Here is a 20,370-nt window from a genome sequence, read left to right on the forward strand (position 1 = left end):
ACATGTGCACACATGGGCCTGAACAAAACCATGCGGGTTGCAGCATTCCAGACCAATTGGAGCCTTCGGATACTTTTCAAGGGCAGCTCCAGGTAGAGTGCATTGCGATAGTCAAGACGGGAGGAAACTAGGGTGTTAAAGGAACATTAAAGCTGTTCTCACTACAACATTCCTCTTTCAACTGGCATTCTCCTGGTGAATTCCAGGAATTCAAGATCCTGGAGTTCTAAGACATCTGGAGAAGCTCCACTAAGCTCTTGAGATAAAAGCAAACATAATCATTTCTCCTTTTTTAATATACCACACTACCTGACTGATTGCCTGGCAGGTTTACTAACTGATGCCATGCAAGGATTAATGGTGCCTGTCCGACTATAATAAAAATCTATGATCCAAATATACTGCTGGCATTCCTGCTTGCAGGCATGCCTTTTTTTTTTCCTTTTTGGTTCTTCCTCATGAGCACAGAGTTGCTGATCTTGTTGAATTTTCTGTAGGGCCAACCACGCTAGGATTGTGATGGGTAGGTAGGTGGTTCACAAGATGAGGTGGCAAAATGTGCTCCTGGGAAAAACCCGCAGGAGAACAGGAGTTGCGGGTAGGCAGGGAAGTGGAAGGAGCGGAAACCAGGAAGAAAAGAATCAAGGAACATGGATAAATGATGAACTGGAGAGAAGATGTCCATTTTACCAGCGGCCGAAAGGAACATTCAGCCAGACTTTTCTTGAATACGTTTAAGGGCCAAGAATTCGGGGACAAAATAAAGGACCCTGAATCCTGCAGTCCTCTTTTCTGCAGGATTCTCTGCAAAGTTTGTGATCAAGTAACACAGTTGGAAGGGGCCTTGGAGGTCTTCTAGTCTAACCCTCTGCTTAGGCAGGAAACCCTATACCAATTCAGAAAAATGGTTGTCCAATCTTCTCTTTAAAAACCTCCAGTGATGGGAGTGCCATCGATGTCTGAAGGCAAACTGTTCCACTGATTAATTGTTCTAGCTGTCAGGAAATTTCTCTTTGGTTCTAGGTTGGTTCTCTTTGATTAGTTTCCTTCCATTGCTTCTTGTCTTGTCTTGGAGAATAGGTTGACCCTCTATTCTTTGTGGCAGCCCCTTAGATATTGCTATCATATCACCCCTAGTCAGTGGTGGGATTCAGCCAGCTCGCACCACTTCAGCAGAACCGGTAGCTAATTTTTTTGTTGCTCAGGCCCAGAATGGACTTCTGGAAGTGGCATCCACACAGAGAACGGGTTGTTCACGTATTTGAATCCCACCATTGCCCCTAGTCCAGGGGGGTGGTGGTGTTTTCAAACTTGGCCCTTTTATGACTTGTGGACTTCAACTCCCAGAATTCCTCAGTCAGTGTGCCTGGCTGAGGAATTCTGGGAGTTGAAGTCCACAAGTCATAAAAGGGCCAAGTTTGAAGACCCCCTGCCCTAGATCTTCTTTTCATCAAACTAGATGTACCCAATTCCTGCAACCCAGCACAGCTGGCTAGGGAATTCTGGGAGTTGAAGTCCACAATTCTTAAAGTGGCCCAGGTTGGACAGCCCTGATTTAAAAGCTCTTTTTCCCCCCCAGGCTGTTTCAAGACAGGTTAAGGAATCGCGTCTTTAAGATGTCAATCATGACTTCTCCTATCTTCCTTCTTCCTCAACCTCCATGGAATCTCTCACAGCAGAGAAGAATCGTGAGGTACAAAAAGATTTGGAGGAAATACAGCACAGAGAATCTTCTCCCAATCTGGGAATTTCTAGATAGGGTGTATCTCCAACTTCCAGCTAGCATGAAGACAACTGGACAATCCAGCAGCTGAAGTCACAACTTCCAGTTGGAAAGGGGGATCAAAGCAGGGCATAAAACCTACTAGGAGCCTGGAGATAAGCCTAAGGTATTGTTTTTTTTCCCTTAGGGATCAGATGGGGAAACTGTGGAGCGTTAAAGGAAAAGTTACACACTTTGTTATGTACCCCTATTTTTCTCAGCTGTCACACAATTAGGCAATGTGGTGTCCAATTTTTTTGGAGGTATAAAAGGATGGCTTTCAATTCTGCAGGCAGCTATTGGGGTCTCTATATCTGAGTCTTACAGGAAGAACTCTGGGCTTGCTCTAGTTGCAGTGACGACAGTGAATTCCCACTGATTTTGCTAAATGAGGGGTCATCATCCCATTAACGTTTTCACTGAAATGAGTGGGAATTTTCCTGCACCTCCCTTCTGTTCTCGCTCCAGTGCATTCTGCAGGGATTTGAGGGAAGAAGTGGAGAGCCAAACATTTGGACCAAGGAAACAGATGGCAAAGATTTACAGCAGAAGCAGCAAGATTGCTAAGGTCTTAAGAGGCACGGAGAAGGATTAGCTTCACGTACTGGCACAAAGCAATCAGCTAAATCTTGGTGCCTTTGCTTAAAAGGGCAAAAGTATTTTTTAAATTCTTTTTCTGGGCTTAGGCCCTTGCTTGCTGCATCTACAGATCCACCAGGGGGCGCACACGATAAACACAACAAGCCAACCAACTCCTTTGCGCCTGAAAGGGAGGTCCCTTACAGGTAGTCCTCGACTTACAACCGTTCGTTTAGGGACCGTTCAGTGTTACAACAGCACTGGGAAAAAGTGACCGTATGACCATTTTTCACATTGACGACCGTTGCAGCATCCCCACGCTCACGTGATCAAAATTTGGACGCTTGGCAACTGTCCCGTATTTCTGACAGTTGCAAAAATCCCAGCATCATGTGATTCCCGTTTGCAAACTTCCCAGCTGGCTTTTTGGCAAGCAAACTCAACAGGGGAAGCCAGATTCGTTTAACCACCGCAGCGATTCGCTTAGTAACAACGGCAAAAAGGCTGCAAAATGAGGCGGAGCGCATTTAACACCCGAATCGCTCAAGCAACAGAAAGGTTGAGGCCCACTGTGGTTGCAAGTTGAGGACTTCCTATGTTATAAATCCTTTTTTTTTAAAAAAGTACCAGGGTTAAACTTGAGGACTCGGCTCTTTGGGTAATAATCAATTCCAGACTGAGCTGAACCATCCCGGGTGCTGCAGCGAACTTTCGAGGTTCTGTTTTGATCTCCCGTCCGGATCACCTTGACGTTTAAGAAGCCAACTCCTTCCGGTCCGGGGGGTTCACGGACCTGGTACCCAGCTTCTTCAAACTCAATGGTGGGGGCTGGAATTATGGAGGAAGCCAAAGAAAAAAAGACCTTGATCAGTTTTCAGACATTGAAGAACATTTTAACGCAGGGGTCACCAACCTCTGGGCTGTGTCCCTGTACAGGGCTGCAGCCAGGTTGGAACCGGGCTGCACAAGTGCACACAGCACCACTTGCGCGAGGATGGGTGCACATGCATGCCCCTTGCGCACATGGAGCTGCGTGCACTTGCACACTCAACTGCTGTGTGTGCGGAACCATCCCCTCTCCTCCCCCCCCCGCCATCGCTGCTGGTCTGCAAAGCTGGAAAGGTTGGAGAGCGCTGTTTTAGCTCATCTTGCAGACCGAGATGTCTGTAATAGCTCAGATTTATTTCTTTTTGGAGTGCCAATTATTAATGCCAAGAAACGAAGCCTTATCCTAAACTTTTGCGACGACTTGCTTCAGCAGGAACATTTTAAAGACTCTTACTAAAATTTAACAGACTCTGCCAAGTAAGGACAAGTTTATTGACTGATCCTTTTCCTGATTATTACTTTTTTTTTTTTTTTGGTACTCAAAGTGGCTCCAGGGCCAAGATCGGTGGAGATGTTTTAAAAATAAAACGGTTCAGCACAGACATGACAAAGATTAATGCAGGTTTGGAGAAAGTTAGCTGAGCAATTGCACGGAGTGACCGAGATTCGGGATAGGAGGAAAAAAGGTTGTTCTTCATGTAACAGAACAACAATCCATTCAACTACGGAATGTGATTCGGCAAGATGTTGTGATGACTTCGAAAGGCAATTAGACATCACGGGTATTGGGTATAACTGGACATAATAGCTAAACAGATGCCTATATTCAATTGCCTTTTCAATATCACAGATAGTCCTCAACTTATGACTGATCACTTAACGATCATTCAAAGTCACAACAGACTCCTCCAAGCTATTTAAAAGGCAGGTTCAAAGTTCCAATGGCCACACCCCCTACGGTCACATGGTCATATTTCGGCATTCGGCAACCCGTCCACATTTATAATCATTTGCTGCATCTCGTCATCACAAGACTGCGATTTGTGCGGTTTGTTTTTTTTTTTGCCAGAAACTGGTATTTATTTCTGGTTTCCAACAAAAAAAAGGTCCTTACAGACAATAGATTTGTTTAAGGACTGCAGTGCTTGTTTATCAACTGCCACAAAAAAAACATCATACAATCACATGCAATCATGTGACGAGACCCTCTTCATGACCAGCATGACATACAACTGTCATTCCAGGCTCAAATATGGTGATAGGTTGAGGACTCCTGTAGTCATGTGATTGTTAAGCAACAAGTATGTTTGTTGAACATCATCTCTTGAGTTTTTCAGCTCATCTTCCTGTGCATTACCAGAACAGAGAAGGTGGATACAGGGCTTGGGATTCAAAGGGGAAAAGGTTACTTCAAGGCACATCCTGTAGCCACCTGACTGTGTGTTGTGATTCAGGGTCAGCCTGTGGGTTCGGCAGTTGGGTTGGACGATTCAGAGGAGGAGGAGGGGGGTGTTGAAGAGCTTGCTGAGGGGGCTGGAGAGCTTGCTGATGAGAGCTCTCAGCCAGGCACCTCCCACCTGGTCACGACACAGACCCAGCTGTGTGAGCCTGACAGCGTGGATGAAGGTGACCCACAGCTGGCCCTGTTCAAGGACGCCTGACGCAGGAGGCAGTCAATCAGGAGTAAACAGAGGAAGGCAATGGGGCACCTCGGAAGGAGGCAGAGAGAAGCCACGCCCTGAACTGTTTAAAAGGGGAATGCGTGGGAGGGCTGGTTTGCTGAAGGCAACCGTTTGAATAGTTCCTGTTTCATGGTTCGTGTTTGCTCTCTTTGATCTCTTTGCTCTGTTTATGTTTTTATGTTAATAAATTTGGCAGGCTTAGTTCCAGCCTCTTGCCTTCTTGTAAAAGGGGTTGTCCCTGCCTTATCTGCAGGGCCAGTAGCAAGCTGGTACAGAACACTGTGCCTCCTAAAACCAAACGTATCTTTTCTTAGGTAATTGTACTGCTGTAGTGGAGGTCAATTGTGCAATTATGGCAACTGACCCAGTAGAATAAACAGAACAAAAAGACTTGGAGGTCATCTAGTCCAACCCCCTGCTCAGGCAGGAAACCCTATACCATTTCGGACAAATGGCTATCCAGTCTCTTCTTAAAAACTTCCAGTGTTGGAGCATTCACAACTTCTGGAGGAAAGTCGTTCCACTGGTTAATTGTTCTCACTGTCAGGAAATTTCTCCTTAGTTCTAGGTTGCTTCTCTCCTTGATTCGTTTCCATCCGTTGCTTCTTGTCCTATTACCGATCTTCAACTCCTGTGTTGAAGACCGCAGTTTACTAGCTGATTAAAGGTAAACGACATGCGTGCTAGTCGTTTCCAACTCTAGGGGCCGGTGCTCATCTCCGTTTCAAAGCCGAAGAGCCAGCGCTTGTCCGAGGACGTCTCCGTGGTCATGTGGCTGGCATGACTAGACGCCAAAGGCGCACGGAACGCTGTTACCTTCCCACCATAGTGGTCCCTAGTTTTCTACTTGTATTTTTACGTGCTTTCGAACTGCTAGGTTGGCAGAAGCTGGGACGAGTAACAGGCGCTCACTCTGTTACGCGGCACTTGGGATTCGACCCGCCAAACTGCCGACCTTCTGATCGACAGGTTCAGCGTCCTAACCCACTGAGCCACCGCGTCCCTGATTATCTGGGTCAAAAAGCTGATCCACAATTGGGAAAGAAGCATTGGTCAAAAGCCTAAGTAATTTGAGTTAGAAAACATTGCTCCTGGGTGATTGCAAACCAGCAAATCCACAAGAGAATACATGCAAGACTTTAATAGAGGATCATGAGAAAGATGAAATTTTAAAAAATAAACCTTAAAAGTGAGTATTATGTTAAGCTTTAAAATAAGTACCAGATCTGGATGAGCAGAAGTCAACTAATAATCAACCAATTGTAATAAAACTCAGATGAATACATATTTAAATATGAGCCCATCCTTCTTACCATCTTCATCATTGGAAATAACTACAGAAGCCTTATTATTTTTCCCAACAGTAGCCCCACTCCAGTGGTTTCCTTGGGGTTCGCTCAGATATATCCGGAATCTCTCCTCCGGTTCAAAGGCAGAGTCATCCTTAATAATGATAGTGCAGTTCTTTACCTAAAGTCAAAGATATTACAGTAACGATTGGGAAGCAGTCCGCATAATTCATTAATTTAAAAAGCAAGCCTTATGCAGATCGTCCCAAAGGTGCTTTTTTCACGAGGCAACTGGACTTTCCAGTTACAAGAAAGTCCAGTTGCCTCGTGGAAAAAGCACCTTTGGGGCAACCCTGACCTGGATGACTGGGAATCTCCATAGATATCTTGTACAAGTAGTCCACAATTTACGACCACAACTGAGTCCAAAATTTATGTTGCTAAAGCGAGAAATTTGTTAAGTGCCCCATTTTAGGACGTTTCTTGTCACACTTGTTAACTGAATAACTGCAGTTGTTAAATTAGCAACAGGGCTGTTAAGGGAATCTGGTTTCCCCATTGACGTTGCTTGTCAGACGGTCGCAAAAGGGGATCACGCAACCCCGGGACGCTGCAACCGTCATAAATATAAGTCAGTCATCAAGCATCTGAATATAAATCATGTGACCATGGGGATGCTGCAAAGGTCATAAGTGTGACAAATGGTCATCGGTCAACTTTTTCCAATGCCGTTGTAACTTTGGTCACTAAATGAACTGTCGTAAGTTGAGGACTTACCCGTAAAGCTAATTAAATTTCAAGGCATCTGACAATAAGACTACAGCTCATGACCACAATTGACCCCCAAAATTTGATAACCAGCAGAGTTGTTAAGTAAGTGGTGCCCCATTTTACGACCTTTTTGCTACAGCCATTAAGCGAGTCATTGCAGTTGTTAAAGAGAATCGTGTGGTTGTTAAGTGAATCTGGCTTCCCCCGTTGACTTTGCTTGTCAGAAGCTGATGGGAAGGTCGTAAAAGGGGATCACATGACCACAGGACAGCGCAACTGTCATAAGTACATGCAGGTTGCCAAGCATTCAAATTTTTGATCATGTGACCATGGGGCTGCTGCAACGGTCGTAACTGTGATAAATGGTTGTAACACTTTGTCAAGGTAATGATTTAGAAGATAACCAGCTTGTATAACGTGAGATGAATGATGCAATGTTAAGAATAACTCAGCAGGAGTCTGTATCCCTTTAAGACAGGGGTAGGCAACCTTGGCTCTTTTATGACTCGTGGACTTCAACTCCCAGAATTCCTGGCTCAGGAATTCTGGGAGTTGAAGTCCACGAGTCATAAAAGAGCCACGGTTGCCTACCCCTGCCTTAAGAGCTTGCGTATAAAAGGGAAGGCCTTGCTGGAGTCTTTGTCTCTCATCCGTTTCCTATGTATTTTGTTTCTAGTGTATATTGTAGATGGTGTAATACAAACCACCATTTAATACAAACCACTGTTTATTGTATTTACTCCTGGGTTACCTCAGCACAATAAGAGTGTGCATGCTCTGACACTCTTCCCACCCACCCCCCAGTGTTTTTGTAACTTTGAACGGTGACTAAACAAGTAGCTGTAAGCCAAGGACTACCGGTAATAAAAGACAAATCGGGAATAATGGCTAAGAAACAAAATGACAGGTTGTCACTGAAAGAAATTGTTTCAAACCAAGGCTATGAGAAGGAATTATTCAGCGGCCGTCTCAGAGCAGCGAAAGCTACTAGAGGCTGGAAATGGCAGTAGGAGATGACCTGGCTGAGCCCGAGGGAGGAATCAAATGCGTCATCAGTTACGAGTCCCTGCGTGCCCACAAGAGATCGAAGTCCAGCCCACCTTGAATTCCTTCCTGTTTTTTAATTCCCGCTAATTTCCCTTGACTGTTAGTAGTTCAGATTCTTGTAGAGAGCTTACGCTTGCAATAAATCTTTATACTCATTTGAACTGCCTGAATCTCCTGCTTTCCCCAGCGCTTGACAATGGCTTCCTTTAGGCAGGGGAGGTTTACAAAACAGATGAGGCCGTGAAGGAGCCTTATCTTATGTCCCATTGGCTGTTGGCAGCACCAGAAAGGAACCACTTTGCCAAAACTAGCCGAATCGTCCCTTTTAATTAGATCGGAAGTATCTCAGTAGCAGAAGTACAGGCTCTGTAGCTTTGCCTTTAATTTAGCCATTCAGCTGTAATTGAAAGCAGAGATCAGATTAATCGTGCCTGAACTTAGTATTCATTGAGGGCCCGTTTTAACTGCATTAAATTATGTTATTCTGCTGTTAAATGATCACAGGCCCAAGATGGAAAAATAATGGAAAGGTGATGAAAAAAGAAGCAGAGAGATCCACCAGGATTTCCCTCAACTAGGTCTTTTCATCCTTCACTCAACGGCCATGCTACCCCACAGACTAGTTGTGGTGGGTGGGAAAAATAGGAGAAAGGAGTGCAAAATACATATTATGTTGAGCTCCTGGAGGAAATTAACTCACAAAAAACAAACAAAACATGTGTGTCAAAGAACAATCATTTTAAGAGGGGAATAAGAGTTAAGAGATTTGACTGCAGCAACTTCCGAGGAGGTGCTAAACAGAAGTATTATTTAAGCGCGATCAAGCGAACCAATTTCTTCTTAGACCAGGGCTGGGCCAAAGCTCAGTGATACAGTGACCAAAATCTTTAATGGAAGAGACAGTTTGGTCTAGTGGTGAAAGCAACAGGCTAGAAACTAGGATACTATGACTTCCAATCCCACCTTTGGCATGAAAGCTGGCTAGGTGACTTTGGGCCAGTCACCGGGAGACTGTGAGTTCTAGTCCCGCCTTGGGCCTGAAAGCCAATGGGTGACTTTATTTATTTATAATTGAATTTCTATGCCGCCCTTCTCCTGAAGGACTCAGGGCGGTGTACAGGGCAGTAAAAGCTTTACATACAAGAGTTAAAATGAAATTAGATTAATTAAGCCCTAACAATAAATAATTAAAAATACCCCAAACCCTTAAACCAGGCCGGCCTGTTCAAATAAACAGGTTTTCAGATCCTGGCGGAAAGAGCCAAGGTCGGGAGACTGTGAGTTCTAGTTCTGCTTTAGGCTTGAAAGCCAGTTGGGTGACTTTGGGCCAGTCAGACTCTCTCTCAGCCCAGCCCACCTCGCAGGGTTGTTGTTGTGGAGAAAACAGGAGGAGGTATTTGGCATTTCTGCTGATTTATTTATAAAAAAATAATGAGGATGGGATAAACAATTTTTAAAAAGCAGAAGTTTCCTTCCATTTTGAGGTAGGAAACATACGCCCTAAACTCTAAAACATATGTCACAGGATAAAACTTCTAATAATTCTTCCAACCATCTGCCTGCAAGAGAAATAACCCCCAGCTCTGCCAATGTAGATGACACAGCCGAATATATCTTCACAAATTGTGCCTCAGCCCCCCCACCCCACCCCCAGTCCATTTGTCTTCGACGGACTTATTCTTCAAGAGAATAAAATGCATTTAAGTTGAGTCATAACCCACGTTTCCATTTCATATGTTTCTTTACCCAGGAAAAAAAAATTACATGTTTTCCTTGCCACAAGTCTGACCTGACAGATTGCAGCAGTTCTGAAACTCAGCCAAGGGCTTGAAGTTGATGGCTCTCCACGTTAAACCCTCAGTTCTCTGCCAGCTACATTCACTCACCTTCTCCCCTTTCAAAAATGTGACCCGCGATTCTTCAGCGTTTCTCCTTTCCTCAAAATCCTCCATGACCCTTGCGGTCTGACTCTGTGTATGGCACCTGACTGACGATTCGTAGCTTAAGTCTCCAGAACGGATAACAGGAACGTGTAGGACACGGTCCTTCTCTTTCACAGAGTAGGTATCTTTACTGAACTTCATGTTTGGTACTGTGAAGGAAGAGGAGGAGGAGGAGACAGAGAAAAGGTAGAGAAAGGGGAAAAGAAAGGAGAGGAGGAGGAGGAAGAGGAGGAGGGGAAGGGAAGGGAAGGGAAGGGAAGGAAGGAAGGAAGGAAGGAAGGAAGGAAGGAGACAGCATAACTTTTAGAAACATGAAATAAGTCAAGGTTCCCTTTCTCAACTCAATGTCCTCCAGAAGCACCAGATTTTCAAGTATCGTGGAAGGTAAGCCCAACATCTGAAGGGCTTTAGGCTGTGGAAAGCTCTGCTGGAACATGTGTTGGGTATTGTTTGATGTTATTATTATTATTATTTATTAAATTTATATACCGCCCTATTCCCGTAGGACTCAGGGTGGTTTACAGGGAAAATGAAAAGCATAACATACAAAAATCAAAATCAGTTAAAACAATTAATCAATTCAAGTCCCTGAAATTTAAAACTAAAGCCCAATTAAAAATTACAACCCCTCAGTCTGGGCCAGACAGCTCGAAGAGCCAAGTTTTCAGGTCCCGGCGAAATGAACGAAGGTCGGGGGCAGTCCTAAGTTCCATGGGAAGTTGGTTCCATAGGGCCGGCGCACCCACAGAGAACGCCCTTCCCCTGGGAATAACCCGCCGGCATTCCTTAAGCGGCGGTACCCTGAGAAGGCCCTCCCTGTGGGAGCGCACAGGACGATGGGAAGTTGATGCCGGCAGCAGGTGTTCCCTTAGATCAGACATGTCAAACACAAGGCCCGGGGGGCCAGATCCGGCCCGCAAAGTGGTTTCATGTGGCCCGCGAAGCCATCCTGGAAACAGTGAGGGAACGGCCCCCACTGCCTTGGCCCTGGCCCAGAGACCCTCCTCCTGCCAGAGACCCTCAGATCTGTCCCACTCCTGCCCAGGCCCCCATAGGTACCCTTGATGCCAACGATGCAGAGCTGGCCACGCCCACCCAGTAGGCCACGCCCACCAAGACCACACCCACCCGGCCCCTTGAGGGCAACCGCAATACTGATGCGGCCCTCAATGAAATTGAGTTTGACACCCCTGCCTTAGATAATCCGGACCCTAGCCATTTAGAGCTTTATAGGTCATAAAAAAACCCAAAAAAGAGAAAAATAAATATAGGGTTGAAGGAAAGGATTGAGCAGAAGTTAAGTCCACTAGGTGGAAGCTGGGCCAAAATTGGGAATTTCTATGTCGAACATTTGTGTATAAAAGAAAAGAGCCTTGAAATTGCTTGAATAATCTTTTTTTTTTCCCCTGTCTGAATGTATGGTGTAACAACAATTGTGGAACTCCATAATTCCCAGTGTAAGACAATTTAGAGTTAAGGGCACATGTGCTAAATGCCTTCTCGGGCAAATGCGCAGAAGTCTGCTGTACATTACAAACATCCCTGATGTCGCCTCAAGGATGATTGAATTATATTCTCACAGAACCACAGATTAACAGCAATCTTAGAAATGCATGACCTTCTTCCAGGAAGGGTTGAAGCCAGAGAGAGCACCTGACTTGAGATTTTAATAGAATAGATAGAACAACACCAACTTTGCCCGTGGCAAGAGAATATATTGTGATTTCAGACCCAGTAGGCTCACACCATCTTCAGAATCCCAACGTCGTTCAGTCTTTCCCAACTCTTGAGTCTAAACCAGGGGTAGGCAACCTCGGCTCTTTTATGACTCGTGGACTTCATCTCCCAGAATTCCTGAGCCAGCCATGCTGAGGGGAAAGGGAGAGTTTCCAAGCTGATCCATGCTGGCTCAGGAATTCTGGGAGTTGAAGTGCCCGAGTCATAAAAGAGCCGAGGTTGCCTACCCCTGGTCTAAACCAACTTAAGCATTAAAGCAGCCTGGGTGAAACCAGGTATGCCTGGTTTCCACTGGCATTAATTTAGCATTTGCTCATCTACTTACCATCCTGGAAGGTGTCGTTAATGGCCACCACCGCTTGAAAAGGTTTGGCCAGCTCTGCTCCTTGAGGGGAACTCAAATAGACCACAAAGGTCTCCACCCCTTCAATCACCGGGGACTGTGCATCATCCAGAATAGTCAAGGTGCAATACTAATGGGGGATAAAAGAAATAAAACAACAGATTCCATAAAGATATATAACCTTTCTTTGATTTATGGTCCCGTTTTGTTTCGTACAACTCAAGGTGGCGGTACATAACGCTTCCTCTCTGGTTTCTGCAAAACAACAGCCCTGTGAGGTGGGTTGGACTGAGAGAGAGTCATCTACCCTGCTCCACGCCTAAGGAAGGATTAGAATTCACAATGACCATTTCCAATCTATCACTTTAATAACTATACCAGATTAGCTCTTCATAATGAAGTCAGGCTCAACCCTTAGTCCAGGGGTAGGCAACTTTGGCCCTTTTATGACTCGTGGACTTCAACTCCCAGAATTCCTGAGCCAGCATGGCTCAGCTTGGAAACCTTTCCCTTTCCCCTCAGCCTGGCTGGCTCAGGAATTCTGGGAGTTGAAGTCCACGATTCCTTTCAGGATATATTCATATTGTTTCCTCTACAGCAGCAGTCCCCAACCCCCGGTCCGTGGACCAGTACCGGGCCGCAGCATGCCAGCAACCGGTCCGTGCAAACAAGCAAAGCCCCATCCGTGGGATGCAGGCAGCACACAAAACCACACACTCTCCGGTCCACGGAAAAACCTCTCTCCACGGAACCGGTCCCTGGTGCCCAAAGGGTTGGGGACCTCTGCTCTACAGTCATTATGTTTTCATAACAGAATAGCAAGAGTTGGAAAGGACCTTGGAGGTCTTCTAGTCCAACCCCCTGCTCAAGCGGGAGACCCTAACCCAGACGTGTCAAACACAAGGCCCGGGGGCCGGATGTGGCCCGTGAAGTGGTTTCATGAGGCCCGCGAAGCCATCCTGGAAACAGTGAGGGAACGGCCCCCACTGCCTTGGCCCTGGCCCAGAGACCCTCCTCCTGCCAGAGACCCTCAGATCTCTCCCACTCTTGCCCAGGCCCCCATAGGCACCCTTGATGCGAACGATGTAGAGCTGGCCACGCCCACCCAGTAGGCCATACACACTCTAGCCACGCCCACCCAGTAGGCCACGCCCACCCTGGCCACACCCACCTGGCCCCTTGAGGGCAACCGCAATGCTGATGCGGCCCTCAATGAAATTGAGTTTGACACCCCTGCGGCCTAACCCATTTCACACGAACAGTTGCCCAATCTCTTCTTCAAAACCTCCAGTGCTGGAGCACCCACAACGTCTGGAGGCATCTGGATTTGTGGCTGGTTTCCCATCCAAGGTTCAACCCTGCATATATTTGAGATCCTCTAATGCCCCCCAGATGCCACCAATGGCCCTACATATAAAAAAATGCTACCCTCCCTGTGTAAACGTAGGCGAGAGGAAGACAGGCAGAAAAGAGAAAGCAGTTTTAGAACACAGGCAGCCTTTTCACGGCCAAGCGAGTTGTTCAGCGAGCTTTGCCCCCGTTTTACGACCTTTCTTGGCACAGTGGTTAAGTGAATCACTGCAGTTGTTAAGTTAGCAACACGGCTGCTAAGTAAATCTGGCTTCCCCACTGACTTTGCTCGTCAGAAAGGTCACACAAAAGGAGATCATGTGATCCTGGGACACTGTAACCGTCATAAATATGAGCCAGTTGCCAAGTGTCCGAATTTTGATTACGTGACCATGAGGATGCTGCAATGGTCCGAAGCAGGATAAACAGCCATAAAAAAGCCATAACACCAGCTGCCTGCAATTAGTGCAGGTTTGCATCCCACCAGGCTCAAGGTTGACTCAGCCTTCCATCCTTCCGAGGGAGGTAAAATGAGGACCCAGATTGTTGGGGGCAATTAAGCTGACTTAGTAATAATGCCGCTTGGGGTGTGTGTGTGAAAGCCCTAATAAGCAGGCATATACATAGAATGAAGGCTACTGCTAAGCTTGTAAGCCGCCCTGAGTCTTCGGAGAAGGGCGGGATATAAATGGAATTAAAATAATAATAATTTTAAAAAATCGGGTTTTTTCAATGCCGTTGTAACTCCAAATGGTCGCTAAACAGATTGTTGTAAGTCGAAAATCGCCTGCCCCTTAGTTTTATTAACAGTGTTAGCTTTCATTTATAAGTACCTGCTTTCCTTACAGTTAGATTTTCTGTTCCTCAACCTTGGCAACTTTAAGATGTGTGTGGACTTCAACTCCCAGAATTCCTCTGTGTGTGTGTGTGTGTGTGTGTGTGTGTGTGTGTGTGTGTGTGTGTGTGTGTGTCTGTCTGTCTGTCTGTCTGTCTGTCTGTGTGTAAGGAATTAAAGTTGCCAAGTTTGGGAAACACTGTATGAAATGGATTGTATCGTCTATTTGCAGGCATTCCCTAAAGAAATATGTCTGTATTTGGCCCTTAGCTTTTTAATTCTGATCTACATAATGACACTGAGCTGATGGGTCTCAAGAGAGGATTAATTGGAGGAAGGGTGTGTGCAAAACAAGTTCATTTCACTGTTATTCTCTTTGATAGCTCCCAACAGCTATTGGCTGACGGTTACCAGTTCCTTTCCCAAGTAAGGCTTACCAGAATAATTTGGAAATGTATTGGAGTATATCAAAACACATTTCAAGGTGCCTAATAAAACAAAGAGGACTACATTCATTTGACAGTCCTAAATTTGTCCAGGTTCTGGGTCCTGTGCAACATTTTCAATCTAGGAACAGACCATTCGGAATAATTTTTCTGTGATGTGCTCTGAGATCTAATCCTTCCATTACAATTAGAAAAAAATAGCCATACCTCCTCAGTTCTCCCTGGACGAAATTCAACCTTCTTGGAGCTGGGAATGTAATCAAATCCTGGAGTAGCAGATGGTGGATCTGATGTGCGAGTAGCGCACCAGACAGAGGTAGGAGTGGAGAGATCAGACCCGTGCCTCGTAATTGGGATTTCGATAATCCCTAGCAGGAAAACGAAGGAGGATTTGAAAGCAATTAATTTCAAATAAAAGCAGAGAAGATTATTGCTGCTTGTACCACATTTCCAAAAGACACTGTGGGTCCTTACTTCTATGTGCCTTAAACTGTTCTGAAGTGAACATCTTCATGGAAGGGAATCAAACTGGATACGTATAATAAACTGCCCAGAGTCACGTAGGTGAAATGGAGGGTGTAGAAATGTGATTGACAGACAGACAGATAAGATAGATAGATAGATAGATAGATAGATAGATAGATAGATAGATAGATAGATAGATAGATAGATGAGATAGAGATATTGATATATATTGATAGATGAGATATATTGATATATTGATATGGATAGAGATATTGAGTTATAGATATTGATATAGATATATTGATATACATATAGATGATTGATATATTCAGATATAAATATTGATAGAGATATTGATATAGATATTCATAGATACAGATGATTTAGATATTGATGTAGATATTGATATATTGATAGGTATATTGATATTGATATAGATAGATCAATCTATTGATATAGATATTGATATATTCATATATATATATATATATATATATATATATATATATATATATATATGTATATATATATATATATGTATATATATATATATATATGTATGTATATATATGTATGTATGTGTGTGTGTATATATATATATATATATATATATATGTGTGTGTGTGTGTGTGTGTGTGAGTGTGTGTGTGTGTGTGTCAGAATCCATTTATATTCCATTCCTAAACCCCTATCTGTGCAACCCTAAATCTCACCCCTTACTGGATTCTGACATTCCCAAGGAGGAGAAGAGAAGGTGTTAATTGGCCATCCCTATCCATTAGATGCAAGGTTGTTTATTCAGCCTGCCTGCAGGCCATCATCAAAGACCAGGGAAAGAACCTTTGAACTGAGAAGAACAAAGAAAGAGGGGTGCGTGTGAAGAGATTCTGGTTTGTATCTTCAATTGGAATTTGAAGGGGAGGAAGCAAATGTTGTAAATGCATGGAAATCCTCTTTTCCCATGGAAGGTTTTGACACATGAAACTTAATTGATCCGGGACTGACCAAATGGACTGAGGGGAGGGGTTTTTACTCGGGGACACTTTAAAAGAATCAATCTGCGATACAGTTTCCAGATCCTGTCCAGATTATCCACTGTCAGTCATGTTTTAGTAAAAGTTCCTGCTTGGACAATCCTGTCTCCAAGAGTTCTTCTTTCCTAAGATGTGCATTGGGGTGGGTCCTGACATTATATATAGATATATGATATATTGATATATTCAGATAGATATAAATGATATAGATATTGATAGAAATATTGATATAGATGATAGATTTAGATATTGATATATTGATAGAGATATTGATAGATTGATAAATATATTAAGATAGATAGATAGATAGATAGATAGATAGATAGATAGATAGATAGATAGATAGATAGATAGATAGAGGTTTTTTTACAGATTCCACCCCCATCCCCACCTCTACCAATACCAACTAATCACAAGTTCAAAGAGCTCAGCTGGGCTAACTTTAAATGTAAGTCTTCTCCCATTAAGTGGGCATCACAGAAACCAGCCCAATTCCATACATTGTACAGGTAGTTCTCGTCTTAATGACCACAACTGAGCTCAAAATTTCTAAGCAAGGCAATTGTTAAGTGAGTTTTTGTCAAGCATAGGAAATCAGGAGCCAAGGCAGTTCAAACGAATATGGGTTTATTGCAAGCTGAAGCTCTCTGTGAAAATCTGAACTACTAACCGTCAAGAACAAATTTGCGTTAGGTAAGAGTCAATGGAATTCAAGGTGGGCTGGACTTTGATCTTTTCTGAGTACGAAGGTACTCAAGACTTATGACATGCTTGACCTCCCCCCTCCCAGGCTCAGCAATGTTCATCTACAGTTTTGCTCCATTTTACGACCTTTTTGCCTCAGTTGTTAAGCGAATCACTGGAGCTGTTACGTAAATCATGTAGTGGTTAAGGAAATCAGGGTTCTTTCGCTTGTTAGAAGTCTTCTGGGAAGGTTACAAATGGTGACTGCACAACCCCGGGACAATGCAACTGTCAGAAACACATGCCAGTTGCCGAGCGCCCAAATTCTGATCACATGACCCTAGGGATGCTGCAATGGTCATAAGTGTGAAAAGTGGTCATGTCCCTTTTTTCAGTGTGTTCTAACTTCAAATGGTCACTGAACAAATGGTTGTAAGCCAAGGACCATGTGTATACCATGTTTCCCCAAAAATAAGACCGGGTCTTTTTTTTTTTTGCTTCCAAAAGAGGCACCAGGTCTTACCAGTCCACTTCTTCTGGGACTGAAGGAGCAGCTGATTCAATTCATAACTCGGTTGTCAGCTGCAGAGGCCTTCCGGAAAGGCCTGTGACTGAGAAATGCAGGCCTGGCTGCAGAAGACGCCTCAGAAGAGGTGGGCTTGTGAGGAGAGGTAAGTGGATACAGGGTGCATGGGGCAGATCAACACCACCACCTCAGCTTGATTTTTAAGTGTGTGCCTCACCCCAAATCTAGGGCTTATTTTGGGGGGTAGGGCTTATATTAGGCCCACTCCCCCCAAAAAATCAAGCTAGGGCTTATTTTCGGGGTAGGCCTTACCTTCGGGAAAACAGGGGTACCTTTTTTGTGCATTAAATGTAAACGGGATAATACAACATACTGCAAGAGAGAAATAATTCCCGCATTATACCTGCATCCTCGCTAATGCTAAAAGTTGCGCTTCCGAGCGATACAGTAGAAGCATCATTGGGACCGCTGATCAGAACTTTAGCCAAAGCGATGCTTCCAAGACGAGCATTCTCGGACGCATCGGTGAGAGCAACTGCAAATTCTTCCTCCTCTTCGTATTCGCTGTCGTCAACCAGCTTCACATCGCAAGTTGTCATTGTGACACCAGGCCCCAAGACGACCCGGTACTCATTGGACATTCCCCGGGACTTAAAGTCTGAGCCAGACTCCAGGGCGTATGCGCTGCTGCCTTTGGCAGTTTTTGAGATGGTGTAGCATATGGCAGAGACGATGCTGCTAGAATCCCCTACAATATATTGCAGAGAAAAAATAATACTGCTTATTTTTTCGTATTAAAAATGATCAAGAAACATACTTCTCGCGAGATTCGTTTGCTAAAATGTAAGGTTTTTTTTCTTAAAAGTAATCGTAATTATATCTCGATCATGGGTATGTTGAAAAAGAAGCAGGTAATTCGGAATGAAATTAGTTTCTTAATGAATTGTATCTGTTTAAGGTTGAAGAAGGAGAATACAATTCGGAAAAGGGAAGATCAAAGAAATGTATGATTAATTAATATACCAGTTATGGAATTATCAAAATCGATCATTACGGACTGTTAATTAATTATTATTGTGGTTTTTTTTCAAATATATATAAACCAAGAGAACACGCTGTACAGCAGACACTGGAGATTGTTATTGTAAAAAAAACCCAATCAAATGTTGTTGCTTTTTAACAAAAACGATGGAAATTTTGGACTCAATTCTGATCGTTAAGTCGAGGACTCTCTGCAGCCTGAACTAAAACACGACTGCCTTCTATGGGCAGTTCCTCTGTGTCAACAAACCTTTCCTCTCAATGGGGACGGAGAGGATGCTGGCACTCTCACTGGTGTGGTAGACCTTCTTGTCAAACTGCAGGGTGGGCTCATCTTCTGCATCGTTAATGAAGACTTGGGTTTCAGTCATGTCCCCCAGCAAGGCATACGCTGGCATACTCAGCTCAACGGTGAAACTCTCTACCCCTTCAAAGACGGCATCATCGTTGATAACAATGGTGCAGGTTTTGAAGTCTTCCCATTCATCAAACTGCACCTGGATGGGATGAAAAGTGAGAGCAGGGCTGGGCATGGACTTCACCCAGAGGTGGAGAAAGGTATTCCAAAGTCAGTGAATACTCCATCTTTACTAGGACTGACAGATTTGATTTCGGCTCAGCGCTATGCAGATGAGCATCAGGATAGTGAAACGTTTTTTTTTAAGACTTGTAATAATCTCGGCTCTGGGTATGGGTCAAATCAAACCTTTAACTGCCAGTCTTAAGCACGCGTGGTTCACGCTTCATTAGTCACATCCCATGATACACTTCCCCTTGCCATTGAAATACTAGAGCTCGGGTCTCATGGATCGAGATAAAATTTAAACTTTCCAAACATCCCCAGACAGTGGTATGTAGCAACTGTCTCAGTGAGCGCCCTCCAAACATGTGGACTTCAATTCCCATAATCCCTCAGCCACAAGGGCTATTGTGTTTTGAAGCCACTCATTCAGAGAATGTTCCGGTTGCCCACTCAAGTTCCCTCTTCCTGAACGCAGGGTAAGAAATTCCCTTTTATAGGTCTCGATTTCAGTATAGCTGGGGTACTCTGGCATGAGCTTTTGAGTTCCCTTAGGCTAGCCAGGGGTTCCCCAAACTTGGCAATTTTAAGTTCTGTGAACTTCAACTCACCTTTTAAGACTTGTGGACTTCAACTCCCAGAATTCCATGACTGGTTGAGGAATTCTGGGAGTTGAAGTCCACAAGTCTTAAAGTTGCCAAGTTTGTGCCACAAACAGCCAGAAGCTTGATCTTCAGTGATGATTGTTGCCTCAACATAATTTCCTGATCATGCTAGGAGGTAGTCTAGCCCAGAGCTTTTCAACCAGTGGTACGGGTACCACCTGTGGTACCTTGGCACCTGGCAGGTGGTACGCGACCATCCTAGAAAAGTGGTAGCAGGGGAGGGGAATGAGCTGAATCGGTGGCAGCACTGTACAAGCCTGAGCGAGAGATGGCTGGAGCTGCAGGGCTCAGCAGAAGCGCCAGGATCAGCCCTTCGGGGCTGTCAGGGCTCAGTGGAAGCACCAGGATCAGCGCCAGGATCCAGCTGGAGCTCGGTGCTGATCCTGGTGCTTCTGAGCCCAGAAGAAGCGCTGATCAGCTGGAATGTTGCAGCATCTCCAGGGTCTTGTGATTTACATTCAGATGCTTGGCAACTGATTCATATTTATGACGGTCACAGTGTCCCAGGGTCATGTGAAGTGACCAAAACCTGCTGCAACCACCCAGCAGATGTGGGAGGGGGAATAAAAACCAAACACCCCTCACCCCTGCTGCCAATCCTCAACAGAAATGCTCACAACAATGAAAACCTCGGACAAGAGGAAGAGCGCCACCAGGCTGGGAGGCAGGCGTCTTGCTCGGCTGTGGCTTGGGGGGCACTTTTTTCAATGCCACTGTAACTTTGAACAGTCACTAAGCAAATTATTGTAAGTTGAGGACTACCTGTACTTCATCATTTTTCCCCTTTTTTTGGTCATCAAGTTTTTGACACCTTGCTAGCGAC

At 44.6% G+C, this 20,370-nt stretch overlaps 1 protein-coding gene across 1 annotated transcript in view; it reads right to left on the reverse strand.

The window, feature by feature from the left end:
• The window catches only part of FRAS1 (Fraser extracellular matrix complex subunit 1), a 247,286-nt gene that overhangs the window by 41,526 nt on the left and 185,390 nt on the right, over positions 1-20,370 (reverse strand). The window contains exons 46-52 of the mRNA XM_083368033.1: positions 18,613-18,859; positions 17,725-18,069; positions 14,820-14,980; positions 11,964-12,111; positions 9,845-10,050; positions 6,165-6,321; positions 2,969-3,169 (exon numbers count right to left, since the gene is read on the reverse strand). Of these exons, the coding sequence (XP_083224159.1) occupies positions 2,969-3,169; positions 6,165-6,321; positions 9,845-10,050; positions 11,964-12,111; positions 14,820-14,980; positions 17,725-18,069; positions 18,613-18,859 (1,465 nt within the window). The remainder of the gene's footprint in view (positions 1-2,968; positions 3,170-6,164; positions 6,322-9,844; positions 10,051-11,963; positions 12,112-14,819; positions 14,981-17,724; positions 18,070-18,612; positions 18,860-20,370) is intronic.

The sequence above is a fragment of the Vipera ursinii genome (genome assembly GCF_947247035.1).
Source record: "Vipera ursinii genome assembly, chromosome: 7".
NCBI classification, from domain to species: domain Eukaryota; kingdom Metazoa; phylum Chordata; class Lepidosauria; order Squamata; family Viperidae; genus Vipera; species Vipera ursinii.